The following is a 14,067-nucleotide window of genomic DNA, read 5'->3' as shown; positions in this document are numbered from 1 at the left end:
GTTAAATCTAATGGTCACCATGGAGATGAGCCACTGGCCAGTGCCTGACAATCTTGCTTCTCTTTACTGGAGTGGCTAGGGCAGGGTGAGTAGGAGGAGCACACTGGGGACTCCGCTTCCAGCGGGAAAGAAGGATTTCCCGAAAGTTTGGACTCGCGCACAGCGTTGAGGGTGCCCTCTGCCTCCAGACACGCTGTTGGAGGAAGGTCTCAGCCAGGCCAGAGTGTGCGGCAGGGCATTGGGTGCCGGTCCTCTCCGTGCAGCTCCCCGAGGGCACGCGCTGCGCGAGAGGGAGCCCTGGCCTGGGTCTCTTCTGCCTTTTGGGCGTCAGCAGCTTTTGTCTCCGAAGCCGGGAGCACCAGGGCTGCCCTGGCTCCGGCGCCCTCTCCCGGGTGGGGGTCTGTACGCGCCCTCCTGGCCCGCTCCATGCTGGGGCGCCCTCCTCTCTCCCCGCCCCCGGCCTGGGCCCGCCCCCGCGCCTGTGTCAGGGCTGGGCCGGGGGCGGGGAGCTGCCGGGCGGGACATCCGGCCACGGTCCCTCGCAGCGCCCGCCTGCCGCTCGCCGCCCGCTCCCCCGCCGCAGCCCGGGAGCCGGCCACCCCTCTCGCGCGCCGGGGCCTCCCGCGGGCGCTCCCCTCCCGGGGGCCCTCCCCGCGCTGCGGGCCCAAGCCCTCGGCTCCCGCCCCCGGCCCGAGCCCGCCTCCCAGGCGGCCCTCGGATCGGCCGGGCCGGCGCAGGCCCCCACCCCGGGAGCACCATGTTCCCCCGCCCGCTGACCCCGCTGGCGGCCCCAAATGGCGCCGAATCCCTGGGCCGGGCGCTGAGGCGGGCCCCACTGGGCAGGGCCCGGGCCGGGCTGGGGGGGCCGCCCCTGCTGCTGCCGTCCATGCTGATGTTCGCGGTGATCGTGGCCTCCAGCGGGCTGCTGCTCATGATCGAGCGGGGCATCCTGGCCGAGATGAAGCCCCTTCCCCTGCACCCTCCCAATCGCGAGGGCGCGGCCTGGCGCCGGGCCCTCCCCAGGCCTGGGGGGCTGTCCCTGGAGGCCGGGGACTCGGACTTGCAGGTGAGGCAGGACGTCCGGAACCGCACTTTGCGGGCAGTGTGCGGACAACCAGGCATGCCCCGGGACCCTTGGGACTTGCCTGTGGGGCAGCGGCGCACCCTACTGCGCCACATCCTCGTGAGTGACCGCTACCGCTTCCTCTACTGCTACGTCCCCAAGGTGGCTTGCTCTAACTGGAAGCGGGTGCTGAAGGTGCTGGCAGGCGTCCTGGACAGCGTGGATGTCCGCCTCAAGATGGACCACCGCAATGACCTGGTGTTCCTGGCAGACCTGCGGCCTGAGGAGATTCGCTACCGCCTACAACACTACTTCAAGTTTCTGTTTGTGCGGGACCCCTTGGAACGCCTTCTCTCTGCCTACCGCAACAAGTTTGGCGAAATCCGAGAGTACCAGCAGCGCTATGGGGCTGAGATCGTGAGGCGGTACAGGGCCGGAGCGGGACCCAGCCCTGCAGGGGACGACGTCACCTTCCCCGAGTTCCTAAGATACCTGGTGGACGAGGACCCTGAGCGGATGAATGAGCATTGGATGCCTGTGTACCACCTGTGCCAGCCTTGTGCCGTGCACTACGACTTTGTAGGCTCCTATGAGAGGCTGGAGGCTGATGCCAACCAGGTGCTGGAGTGGGTGCGGGCACCACCCCATGTCCGATTCCCGGCTCGCCAGGCCTGGTACCGGCCAGCCAGCCCTGAGAGCCTGCACTACCACCTGTGCAGTGCCCCACGGGCCCTCCTGCAGGATGTGCTTCCTAAGTATATCCTAGACTTCTCCCTCTTTGCCTACCCACTGCCTAATGTCACCAGGGAGGCCTGTCACCAGTGACTCCGGGTATGTTGGGGACTGGTTTTGACGATGCCAGCTCCCTGCCATTCAGAGAAACCCTAGCTAGGGGGACTTGAGGCTTCTCCAGATGCCTGGATGGCAAGGACTGCCTGCAGAAGTTCCTTGTCCAGGGTGGGTGCCCACCGAGGCTCAGAGGACGGGGTTAGACGAGAGGCCTGGTGCTCTGCACTGAGGGAATTTCTTAGGGGCCATGCAACCCTGCTTGCCCTGGCAGGGCTAGACACCAGCTTGCCAATGAGTAACCACAGATCCTTCCAAAGACTGGCTCCAGGCCCCGGGCTGCAGGAATTGTGCCGTCCACTTGGTCCACCTTAACCTGTGGCCAAAACCTAGAGGTGACACCAATCGGGAAAATGACCAGAGCCAGGGGCCCTGTGGCTCTGATCACCCATTCACCCACTTCATGCGCCTCAGGGCTAGGGTCGTCAGTTGTGCCTTTTAAATGACTTTTGTGCCTTTCTGCTTCACTCACTTTCCTACACTTTCCAGGTTCTTTCCATTTTTTCCAAGGAAAGGGAAACTGAGTCAGGGCCCTTGCCTGTCCCTGCACAAGTCCAAAGACCCCTGTGCCCAGCCTTTGAGGGGGGGCTCTGGGCACCTCCTGCCTTCTCCCAAGGTTGTAACTGTGGCTGGTGTAATCTGGCTGCCACTTTTCTGACTCATTTATTTAAAATTTGTACTTTTTGATAGAACCCTTGTAAAGGCTTTGTTTTCCAAATTGCTGAATTTTTAATAAAGCTGTTTTGTATACAAAGCCAGCATCTGTAATTCTCCCTCTGAGCCCCTGTGTATCCAAAATTTCTCCATAATGCCTGTCTTCCCAGGTCAGAAGAGGGAGTTTGCAGGTAGAGAGAGTGAGACCAGTGTAAGCTGCTTGGGCCAGTCCAGTGAGCCATTTACATACCAGGGAGCCTTTGGCAGCTTCCCATGGGCCATAGCAGATCACAAACTCAGCTTCTGGGATGGTACTAAAGGACAGGCCCCATTAGGAATGGCCCCATGTCTAGAGCACAGCTACCTGGAATATTCCCTGAAGAAGAGGTGGGTGTGAGACATTGGCTCCTCCTCCTCTTAGGCAGGAATACTTTTTTTTTTTATGTTTATTTATTTTTGAGAGAGTGGGAGAGGCAGACTGCAAGCAGGGGAGGGGCAGAGCGAGAAGAAGACACAGAATCCGAGGCAGGCTCCAGGCTCCTAGCTGTCAACACAGAGCCAGACGCGGGGCTTAAACCCACAAACTGTGAGATCGTGACCTGAGCCAAAGTCAATCGCTTAACTGACCGAGCCACCCAGGTGCTCCAGGAATACTTCTTGACTGAGGAGGCCCCAGATGAAAAAGGGGATTGTGGTGTGAGCCAGGGGAAGTTATTCTTGGTGTTGAGAATTACAAAGAGGGCAAAGAGGTTGAGTGAGGGGCAGGGTCTTGCTAACTTAGATCCAGAGGAAGTTGTGGGCAATGTAGGAGGACTACAATCTGAGCAGTGGAGGACAGGCCTCAGTGTGTTCCCCAATGCTGTCCAGAGATCCCAGGACCACCAGGCGATGGAGAATAGGAGGCTGGGCTCCCCATGACCATGGGACAGATGCAAGGTCAGAGCTGGCCCTTCCTTGTTAATCCTATTTCCTATACCCCCAGCTGGAATCACTGTACTTCAGGGACCTGAGGCAGTGGTGAGAGGTGGTGCCAGAGGGAGGGAGGAAAAGAGGGAGGTGGGAAGGGCCCCCTGCAGACAGCACTTATCCTCTGACTTCAGAAGAGCAATCAGGGGAGGGTAATTCTAGGGGCACCCATGGTTCTCTGCCATGACCCACCGGGAGGCCTTTACTTGATTCCTGGTCTGGGCCAGATGCCCCTCTTCAAGGTCGCCTTGACTCTGGGACTTCACCTCTGATAGCACTTACTTGCTGTGTTGTAACTGCCCAGTTACTTATCAGTCTCCCCCATTGAGAATGTGATTGTGTGAGTTTGAGACCATGTCTGTCTCATTCATTTGACATTCCCAGAACTTAGCCCAGGGGGCTGGCTTGCAGATGGCCAGGCAAAAACAAGGTGTGCATCTTGCTGCAGAACAGAGAGCACTGTGCTTGGAGTCATCCAGACCGATCAAGTGCCAGCCCCACTCCCCCAGCTGCCGGACCACCTCTGAGTCTCCACCTGCTCCACTAATCCTAGGAATAATATCTTATGCAGAGTCCTGTGAGGATGAATGAAGACAAAATGAGGAAAAGCACCCATCCCAGCACTTGGCTCAATGGATGTTCTTTGAAATGGTAGTTAAACACCCGATCCCTGAGAGCCCTGTGGAGACAAGTGAGGAGCCAGGACAGGGTGTTCATCCAGCGCTGGAGACTAGAAGACTGGAGCCGCTCCTGGGCAGAGCCCCTTTGACCCGTGGGTTCACTTCCCCTGCCGTGGGTTCACTTCCCCTGCCAACCGGTCAGGCCTCCTCTGAGCTTGCAGCCCCTCAGGAACCCCCTCCCCCAACCCAACCCCCCCCCCCCCCCCACTCCCGCCATCTACTCTCCCCTTGGCTGGAACCTTTGCTCCAGACCTATGGCAACCATTCAGTACAGCTCTGAAGGGCCTGCAGCTTGGGGGTGGTAGGGGGCCAAGAATGCCGGCCCCCTGTTGTGCTTACCTTGTTTAAATCTCACCGCGGTCCAATAGCAGAGGTGTTATCCTGTTGTACAGACAGGAGAGTAAGAGAGAGTAAGTATCTTGCCCAATATCCAACCCAGGTCTGTGTGCCTCCCAAATTGCCGGAGAGAGAGACCATGCACGGGGAGGGTAGAGAGAGAAGGGAGTAGGAAGATGAAGGGTGGATGGGGTTGCATTTGGGGGGCATTTGCACACATCTTCCCTTCTCAGTTCTTTCATTTCTTCATTTTGGGAGAATCCAATTCAGCCCAGCTGACATTTACCAGTCCCTGCCCCGGAGGAGTGGGGGACCCATGAAGTCCTTGATGTGGTTAGCTTACTGGCTACTCTCCTCCCAGGCAGAAAAGGGTGCCAGGCCACAGAGCAACCTGACAGCCAGGACCAGACACCTGTGGTGTTGGCAGGAGGATTTGAGGTAAGAGGGAGAGGACCTGCTAAGACAAATAAATTGTCACCCACCACTGTTTTTCCCCAGAGTCAACCCTGAGGAACTTAATTTGTCATCTACCCACCCTTCTACTCAGGAAAATGGAATTCTGAAAGGGAGGTGGCCCTAGTAGGGCCTCCCTTGTGCTGGGTACCCAGGCCAGAGCTAGGGGTACGTGGCAAGCTCTGGGCCACCAGGGGGGGGGGAGCAGGGGCATTCGCAGAACCGGACACCTGGACCGTGTCTTCTTGCAATCCCTCCTTTTCACTGGGCCCGCCTTCATCCCCACACAGAGCTACTGCCACTGCCTGGCGCCTAGGAGGACAAGGGTCCCCTTTCAAACTGGCTCCGACCATACAGCCTCGTTCCCCTGGGCACAGGGATGGGGCTGGCAGTTTAACTTTTCTCACCAGCTGAGGGCAATGAACAAAGGAAAGGGGAGGAGCCCGAGGGGGCTGGCCTTCCACGTCTGGGCCCTGACTCCACTCTCCTCTCCGGTCAGAAACCACCTTACCTGAGTTTCTGAGGCCCTTTTCCCTCCCCTTCCCTCCCCTCCCCCACCGGGGCCCCTCTCCCACCTCCCCCCACTTTCGGGAGGGTCCCACCACCCAGACCCTCTGCGGGAGCTGACACCCCTCCCCCAACACAGAACCCTCACCTTTTCCAAGGCCTGGGGGGGCAAGCCTGCAGGCCCCTCCCAGGGTGGATCCAGTGCTTTTTAAGCGGAACCGGAACTGGTCCCTGCCTGGCTTCAAGCAACAGGAGGGGGCATTCCTTCTCTTCCTAAAGGAAAATATAAATAATTAGCAAAGCTTCTCTGAATTGAGAGCACCTGTGCCAGGACCCCGCCAAGTCCTTTGTGTGTGGCACTCTCTTCCTTCTTAAAAATTGTCTTTTTTTAATGTCTATTTATTTTTGAGAGAGGGAGAGAGAGAGAGACAGAGGGTGAGTGGGGGAGGGGCAGAGAGGGAGACACAGATTCCGAAGCAGGCTCCAGGCTCCGAGCTGTCAGCACAGAGCCCGACACAGGGCTCGACCTCACGAACCACGAGGTCATGACCTGAGCTGAAGTCAGGCACTTAACCCACCCTGGGGGTGCCACCCAGGCGCCCCAACACTCTCTTCATTCTTACAGCCCAGCAAGGTAAGTAAAATTATTCCCATTTTTATGGATGAGGAAACTTTCCTGAAGAGATGGTGGAGTTGGGATTAAAACCAGCTCCCTGTAATGTTTGCGCCCCCCAGAGGGAACATGCATCTTCAGCTCTCTAGCTCATCGCAAGTGCTGATAAGCACTGTGTTCATTTTCTCGGAATGTTGTACCCTTCATCAACCGTCTTTCCCAACGCTCCACAAGTGATCCTGTCCACAGGGCCTCCGTCCAGCTATTATAAAACTCACCAGGTTTGCCCCCCACCGCCCCGAGAATCAACTTACTAGTGGTGCCAGACTCAGACGGCATATATACTAGATTTTAGTTCGGGTCCTCTGAGCAGCAAATGTCAAGAGAGAATTAGACAAGCAAGAGATTTATAGGAGAAAACAGCTGTGAAGGATAAAGGGGGAAGGAGCAGGAGTCATGAGGAAGAGCCTGGCACCTGTGAAAGGAGAGAGGGAAGGGAGAATTGGGTGAGAGGAGTCTCATATTACAGTGCCGCTCTAGGAAGATCCCAGCAAGGCCAGTGGGGAATACCAGGCAGATTGCCTGTTGGGCAGAAAGGGGAGGGGGTGGGGGCCTAGAGCACTGAGGCAGGCTGGAAGGTACAGCAGCTCAGGGCTTGGTGCTTCTCACAGCTGGTTCTCTCCAAGGGAGGTTTGAGCAGGGTACCTCCACGGCTGCCACAGAGCCCCAGCTTGGATACTCTGACTTATGGGTATCACTTCCCTTCGGGTCTGTGATGACCTTTTCAACAACCAGAAAATAGCTGTTGGCCTAGTAAGAGCCTGTAGATGGGGAGGTGGGGGGGAAGGATCGGGGAGGATCCTGAACTAAAACTCTGCCCCGTGGCCTTTCCCTGGCTTTATAGCAAGACCACTGCCCCTGCCTTTCATTTGGAAATTGGAAGACATATAGCATCACCATGCTCAAATGCCCATACTGTAATTTTCAGGGTGTTTTCTCAGCAGTTTACCCACCTCGCTGCAGGTTTTGATTATCTTTGGTTTGTGTCATTGTCGTTAATTGGGTGGCTATTGCTACCTTCACCTAGCTTCCATCTCGCTTAGGCTTGCAGCTGTTCAGCTGAGAACAGACTCACCCGTACCTCCCAGGGGATATAGTCTAGGTTTCTTCCCAGTGTGATCATTCAGTTGGACTTAAACTCGGGGGGGGGGGGGGGGGGGGGGGGGGGGGGGGGGGAGGGGGCAGGCTGAGAGGGAAGCGATGTTGCCCTCAAGGGAGCTTCTAGGGACCCGCATGCCCAGGAGTACCTCGTCTTCTGTAGCATCCCCTACTGAGCTCGTCAGCTTGTTACTGCCTGGTCCTGGACCCAACTTCATAGAGACAAAGAGAATCACAGCATCCGTCCTGATTGTGCCATTGTGAAGGGATAGGAAGGACCAAGGTCAGGCCAGGTCGTCCCCTGCCCCTCAGCCCTCCAGTGGGAAAGCTGTGCTAGTGGGTACAAGTGTCCAGTAATAAAAAGGGAGCTGTTCTGAGAGATGAAAGAGAGAGCTGGCCTAACTATAGCAGGAAAGCCAGGGGAAGAGCCAGCCCCTGGGAAACTTTAAGGGAGGAGTTTTTGATTTTTGTCTCCGAGCCTAGCCTCAGCCCAAACACCCACAGATAACAAAATGAATTAGATGGGGGGCTGGGGAAGTGATGGGCACAGAGGAATAAAACCACAAGGAAGGGGACTCATAGTCTTGGATACCAGGAACTCCCTGAGGCTTTTCTCAGCTACTGACCTGTTAACCCCCCCTCTTCTGAAATCCCATGGTCCCTAGTACACACTTCTAGAAAAGTTTTCAACCCATGGTGTTACCCTATAGACTGAGGGTTTCCCACAGGAAAAGGCCAGGCCTTGTTTTGCTTTGTATTTGGTACATGGTAGGTGCTCAGTAAAGGTTGAATAAATGGAAAGTCAGATGATTGGCTGGATGAATACATGGATGTGTGTGAATGGAAAGGTAGACAGAGATATATAGATAGATGGATGAACAGACTGACAGACAGGTGGATTGGTGGATGAGTGAGTGCATGGATGATGTGTGTGTGTGTGTGTGTGTGTGTGAATGGAATGATGGATAACTAGGTGAGTAAGTGGATGGATGGATGGATGGATGGGTGGGTAAATGGCAGCAAGGGAATAGAGGAAAAGGAACTTCTGCAGAAAAAGATCTCAGGAATCACAATGGACATCTGGCAGTTAGCATATTGCTTATTTTTTTTAAGTTTATTTATTTATTTTGAGAGAGAGAGAGAGAGCACACAAGAGTGCTTGGTGGGGGGCAGAGAGGGAGAGAGAAGGAGAGAGAGAGAAAATCCTAAGCAGGCTCGGTGCTGTCAGCACAGCGCTCCACATGGGGCTCAATCTCACAAACCATAAGATCATGACCCAAGCCAAGATCAAGAGTTGGACACTTAAACAACTGAGCCACCCAGGCACCCCTAGTATATTGCTTCTTAAAAGGAGAAGAATGGAAGGAAGGAGAGATGTTCCACTAAGGAAACAATAGCAAAGGTTTGAGAGGTGGAGGGAGGAAGCAGCCTAGACAGAGCTGGAATGTCAGCTCAGGCAGAGCAGGAGAGAAGGGGTGTCGCCTGAACTGGCAGTAACATAGCCAGGTAAGAGAGAGCTGTCTTGAAAAGTGGAACCAAGAGGGGCTCCTGGGTAGTTCAGTGGGTTAAGTGTCCAGCTCTTGATTTCGGCTCAGGTCATGATCTCACAGTTTGTGGGTCAAGCCCCGCATCGGGCTCTGCGCTATCAGTGCTTGGGATTCTCTCTCTTTCCTCTCTCTCTGCCCCTCCCCCTTCTCTCTCTAAATAAATAAATAAACATTTTTTTTAAGTACAAGATTCTTGAAGAAAAAAAAAAGAGAAGAAAGGTGGAACCGAGAGAGGAGCCCGGGAGGTGAGGAGCAGCCATGGGAATTCTCCAAAAGGAAGACCTCCAACAATCGAAATGGCATCACTAAAGCCGAGGTAAAAGGGGGCTGCATTTACTTGTTCCTAACCTGTCCAGGCTGCCTAGAGGAAGTGGGTATCAATCTCCAGTTGTTATTAGGGAGGGAGTCCCTTGAGGTATTAAGGATAATGAATAACCTGATTCCTGCCTTCTAGTCCAGACTCTGCCACAAGCGTCTAATGATCTTCCTAAGTCCCTTCTCTGAGCCTCAGTTTCCTCACATGGCACCTTCACTACTATGAGGACTTGTGGTCCACGAGGAAAGGAGATTTCCATGGCATAAAACTTGAACGGAGGGCTGGAGGACAGCGGAGGGATAAGAGCTTAGGAGTCAGGAGGTCCTGAGAAATTTGCTCTCTTGCTCAGACACTTACCAGCTGGGCCAATTGAACAGTCCTTTCTGAGCCTGTTGCCCCACAAGTGAAATGAGCAAACTCACTAACATTTATCCCGAAGAGTCGTGGTGGTTTGGAAATTAGCCACAGGACATGCCTGGCACTCAATGAATGGAGGCGAATATTACATAGAAGGGATTCGTCAGGCTGCTGTGTGCACTTGGGCAGCACGGCCCAAACATAGCCTGGGTCTCCCAGAGGAAGGAGCACCTCTTGTTCATTCTCACAAAAGTACCATCTGCTCTTCAAGGTCTGCACCTGGAAGGCCGCCTCCAGTAAGCCTGGGATTAAAAGTGTCATTTCTGGCTCTAATGTCTTCCCTTCCACAGACGAGCAGTCTGCAGACCGGGCTCAGAACGTGGCCTCCGACCCAGGCTGGGTGGGCTCAGACATCCTCCTCCCAGAGCTCCCTCTCTGTCAGGGAACACTGTCATCAGCCTTTGAGGGACCAGGCAGAGGAGGGGAGGCTCCAGCAAGGCTCCAGCACCCTGAGTCCTGCCACCATCCTGTGTCAGAGTCGTTCAGCTGTGCTACAGCCACTCTTTGGTTTAAGAAATCATTCCCACGTAGATGCAAAAGTCAAATAATCATAAGAAGCTAGCATTCATTAACTGCTTTTTTGTACCAGAAAAGAGATGTCTATATACCTTTTCTCCTATTTTTTATTCTGAAAATGTTCAAACCTACATAAAAGTTATGCAGTAGTGCATTGAAAACCCGTACATGTGGGTTCATCGGTTTGCATTTTGCCACGTTGGTTTTATTTCTCTGTGTATGTGTGTTTTACTAAACCATTTCAGAATAGATCACAGACATCCCAGTGCTTCACCCCCAAAATATTTCATCATGTGTCTTCTAAGGAAAAGAACTTTCTGCTCTATAACCCAATATATGATCAAACCTAAGACATTTTACATTAGTACAACAGTGTAAGTCCACATTCAAATTGTCCAGTTGTTCGGATAATGTCTTGGAATTTTTTTTTTTTTTTTTTTTTTTTGCTTTTTAAACCCAATCAAGGATCATGTACTGTCTTTAGTTGTCATGACCCCTTAGTTCTTAGTCTCCTTTCATCAACAAGCGTTTCCCACCATTTTTTCCCTTTGATTGTCCATGCCGTCCACATTTTGAAGCATCCAAACCAGTTGTTTGCTGAATCCCTCAATTCAGATTTTCTGACGGTTTCCTCGTGGTTAGATTCAGGTTGACCTGCATGTTTGACCTTCCTCGTGGCTCCCTGATTGATTTTACTACCCCATTTTACAGAAACAGAGGTTGCCACACAGCTACCGAGAGGCTGACCTAGAATTGGGAGCAGAGAGCTTGGTTCTCAGTCTGGGCTCAGGCTCCAAGCTGCCAGGAGCAGCCATGAAGTCTTACCAGTTGGGTTCTTATGACAGATTTGTTATCAGCCCCTTGTAACACCTTGACCATGGACAGAGAGCAGATTTTGACAGGAGCCAGTAAGGGGAGAAGTACACCCCAAGGGAGGGAGCACTTCCAACACACCCTGTAGTAAGCCCTAGCCTCCAGGTCAGCCCAGCCTGGAACCCCCAAAAGTTCCTTTAGGGTGTTTTATGTTTTGGATTTTTTTCCTTTTGGCTGTTTTAGAAATTTGACTTTCTGCATCCTAGGCCTCCGGGGGAAATGATGCATCACAACATGCACACACACACACACACACACACACACACACACACACATACACACACACTCTCACCATGTGCCTTACACTACCAAGGATATAACGATCTTCTGGAGACCATCATCACTGAATGCTGTCCCGTTGCCTAGCAACCCTAGGGCATTTCAACCCTTCCCAGCCAGAGGGTAGGTAGAGAGGGCAATCATGTGACTGGCTGGGTACCTCTTGCTCTGGAGGTCTCCTGCCCCTGCTTCCTTATGTCTAGTTGCCTAACAACCAAAGGGGTCCTTGTGCTCTGGAGGTTCCACTCCTCCTCATAGGGGATGAGCAGAACCTCTTTAGGGCTTCCTCCTGGCTTGGGAGGGCCACATAGGTCCACTATAGAATGTGGGGCTCCTTGAGGGAGGGGTTCCAGGGAGCTAAAATGGAGGGCACATATCTCCCTTTGCAGTGAATCTTTGAAGGGAAAAGAGTAAAAGGAAAAGATCCAGGTAAGAGCCTCACCATTGCCAGGACAGTTAAGCTTCTTGTGGTTTGGTGGTCAGAGGTTCAGAGACCCGCTGGCCGAGAGCACTGGGTTTGGGTACTGACCATCTGCCTCTTTGAAAGGACAGAGATGGATAATCTATGTACCGGGAAGCTCATTAAACATCCAAGCCTACAGTTAATCTCGAATATGTGTGTATAACTTTTTTTTTAATGTGTGTATAACTTTAACCATTTTTGGGGGGCATAAGATTTAGGCCAAGGGTTCTTGCCTGGGGTCTGTGGGGGAAAAGTTACATCTTTGTTTTCACAAACCTCTTCTGAAATGTATGAAATATTTTGAGGTGTTACAAATTCATAATTTTATGAAAGAGTAAAATTGGTGACTTTGTCATAGAAATCACAGGTATTTTTATATCACTTTACAGTTGTTGAAGATATTACAGCCATCGGTTATACTCATCACTACTTAGAAATTATAAGGTATTAGACCAGCCATTATTAGATCCTTAATGTGTTCATGAAGAAGCACAAATCCAGATCACGCTTTCATTTTTTAATATTTTGATAACTAAATGTCGATATAATTGGTTTCCTCTGCGATCCTTTCCGTTTTTTAATACAATTATTCTGAGGCTTCACCGGGCCGCCACACGGAGCTGCAGTACCAAAAAAAAAAAAAAAAAGGTTAAAAGCCTCAGGTTTAACCTATGGAAGTTTTGTCAAACTAAGACCCAAGGAAATATTCTGGGGAGTTGCCTCATTTTGAATGTTCAGTGTGGATGGTAACATAAACAAATTATTGTCCACTGTTCCTGAGGGTTTGAACAACTGCCTTAGAATCGAGTACTGACACACCAGCCGTATCAGCTTGTGAGTTTGCATTTACAGCAGTGGCGATGGCAAGCAGCTCCACCCAAATTGTTCCATTCGGATTAGAAAAGAACAGAAACGGGGGGTCTGGCTGGCTCAGTTGGTAGAGTATGTGACTTTTGATCTTGAGGTCGTGAGTTCAAGCCCCCGTTGGGTGTACAGCTTATATTTTTTTTAAAAAAGTTAAAAAAGGGGCACCTGGGTGGCTCAGTCGGTTAAGTGTCCGACTTCGGCTCAGGTCATGATCTCGCAGTCCGTGAGTTCGAGCCCCGCGTCGGGCTCTGGGCTGACAGCTCAGAGCCTGGAGCCTGTTTTGGATTCTGTGTCTCCCTCTCTCTCTGACCCTCCCCCATTCATGCTGTCTCTCCCTGTCTCAAAAATAAATCAACATTAAAAAAAAAATTAAAAAAAAAAAAAGTTAAAAAAAAAAAAGAGAGAGAGAGAGACATGTAATGTGAAAGTACCAAAAAAGAAGAAAAGAAAAGTGGCTGGGAAGTTGGTAGGACAAAGTGTGCTGAACTCCAAGAAGCTGCCCCCATCAGTCAGCAGCATAGTTAGGTCTGTAGAATTCTGCTGCAGGAACGTGGTACACGGTATCATTTATCCCATAAAATTGATGCTTTCAGTTTGGATCGTTTGTAGTTGAACGTTTGTTTGAACTTGTAATTTTGTTTTGGTTTTCGCACTAGTGTGATAACTATTAGTGGAAGTGTCCTCAGCTTCATGTTTTGTACTTGCTTGATTAGCAAGTTACCGCCAGATCTGGGCATTTTTTCTTCTCCTTTAATGGGAGGGCGTTCCTCAAGGGTGAGAAATGCCGGGTTGAGGTACTCACTGATCGCTCTTCGTATTTCCTTCTCTAGTTTATCTCGTTTTCTTTTGAAGAATGACTGAGTTAGGGTCTCAAGCATGAGAATGACTCCATTTCAGAGGCTTCCCAGATACAGGGTTAAATAGCAAATTACCTAGTAATTTCTGCAGATGGCAAGCATATGTGTGATTCCTTGATTTGTCCAAAGTCTCTCTCCCACACTGTGAGGACTGAAGCATATAGGTAGTTTTATTCTGTGGGCATTTTGGACTATGTTTGACTTTCTCAAGATAGGGCTTCCTCCTCTGACTTCAGCTCAGGTCATGATCTCACAGTTTGTGGGTTCGGGTCCCGCATCGGGCTCTGTGCTTGACAGCTCAGAGCCTGTAGCCTGCTTCAGATTCTGTGTCTCCCTCTCTCTCTGTCCCTCCCCAGCTTGCACTCTGTTTCTGTCTCTCAAAAATAAATAAACGTTAAAAAAAATTTAAAAACAAAAAAGATAGGGCTTCCTTGGGACATAAGCACTAATCATGAAGTGAGGGAACCCATACTTTATGAAGTCAAGGGAGAGGCCAGGCTGAACATATGGTGAATAAAATATTCTTCCTTTCCTATCTACTCTGGAAAGTATTTAAGTCCTGTTTCCTACAGTTTGATCAATTGATCTATTGATAGCTATTCTAAATATGCCATATATATATATATATATATATATATATATATTTTTTTTTTTTT

The 14,067-nt window shown here is 51.6% G+C and overlaps 1 protein-coding gene and 1 long non-coding RNA gene across 3 annotated transcripts in view; both read left to right on the top strand.

The window, feature by feature from the left end:
• The first annotated feature begins 607 nt into the window (after positions 1–607).
• On the top strand, positions 608–2,663 carry CHST14 (carbohydrate sulfotransferase 14). Its single transcript, XM_042940526.1, has one exon. It carries the CDS (start codon positions 758–760, stop codon positions 1,886–1,888), a length of 1,131 nt encoding a protein of 376 aa, XP_042796460.1. The 5' UTR covers positions 608–757; the 3' UTR covers positions 1,889–2,663.
• An 8,918-nt stretch (positions 2,664–11,581) lies between these two features.
• Positions 11,582–14,067, top strand: part of LOC122222187 — a 65,590-nt gene continuing 63,104 nt past the window's right edge. For both annotated transcript variants that reach the window (XR_006203645.1, XR_006203640.1), the window contains exon 1: positions 11,582–11,653. This is a non-coding gene — a long non-coding RNA (uncharacterized LOC122222187). The remainder of the gene's footprint in view (positions 11,654–14,067) is intronic.

Source organism: Panthera leo, chromosome B3 (assembly GCF_018350215.1).
Source record: "Panthera leo isolate Ple1 chromosome B3, P.leo_Ple1_pat1.1, whole genome shotgun sequence".
Classification (NCBI taxonomy): Eukaryota; Metazoa; Chordata; class Mammalia; order Carnivora; family Felidae; genus Panthera; species Panthera leo.
This window is presented reverse-complemented; position numbering and strand designations above follow the sequence as displayed.

Bases quoted from the DNA above. Each gene is read 5' to 3' on its own strand.
- CHST14 (XM_042940526.1), top strand. From the start codon at position 758: ATGTTCCCCCGCCCGCTGACCCCGCTGGCGGCCCCAAATGGCGCCGAA.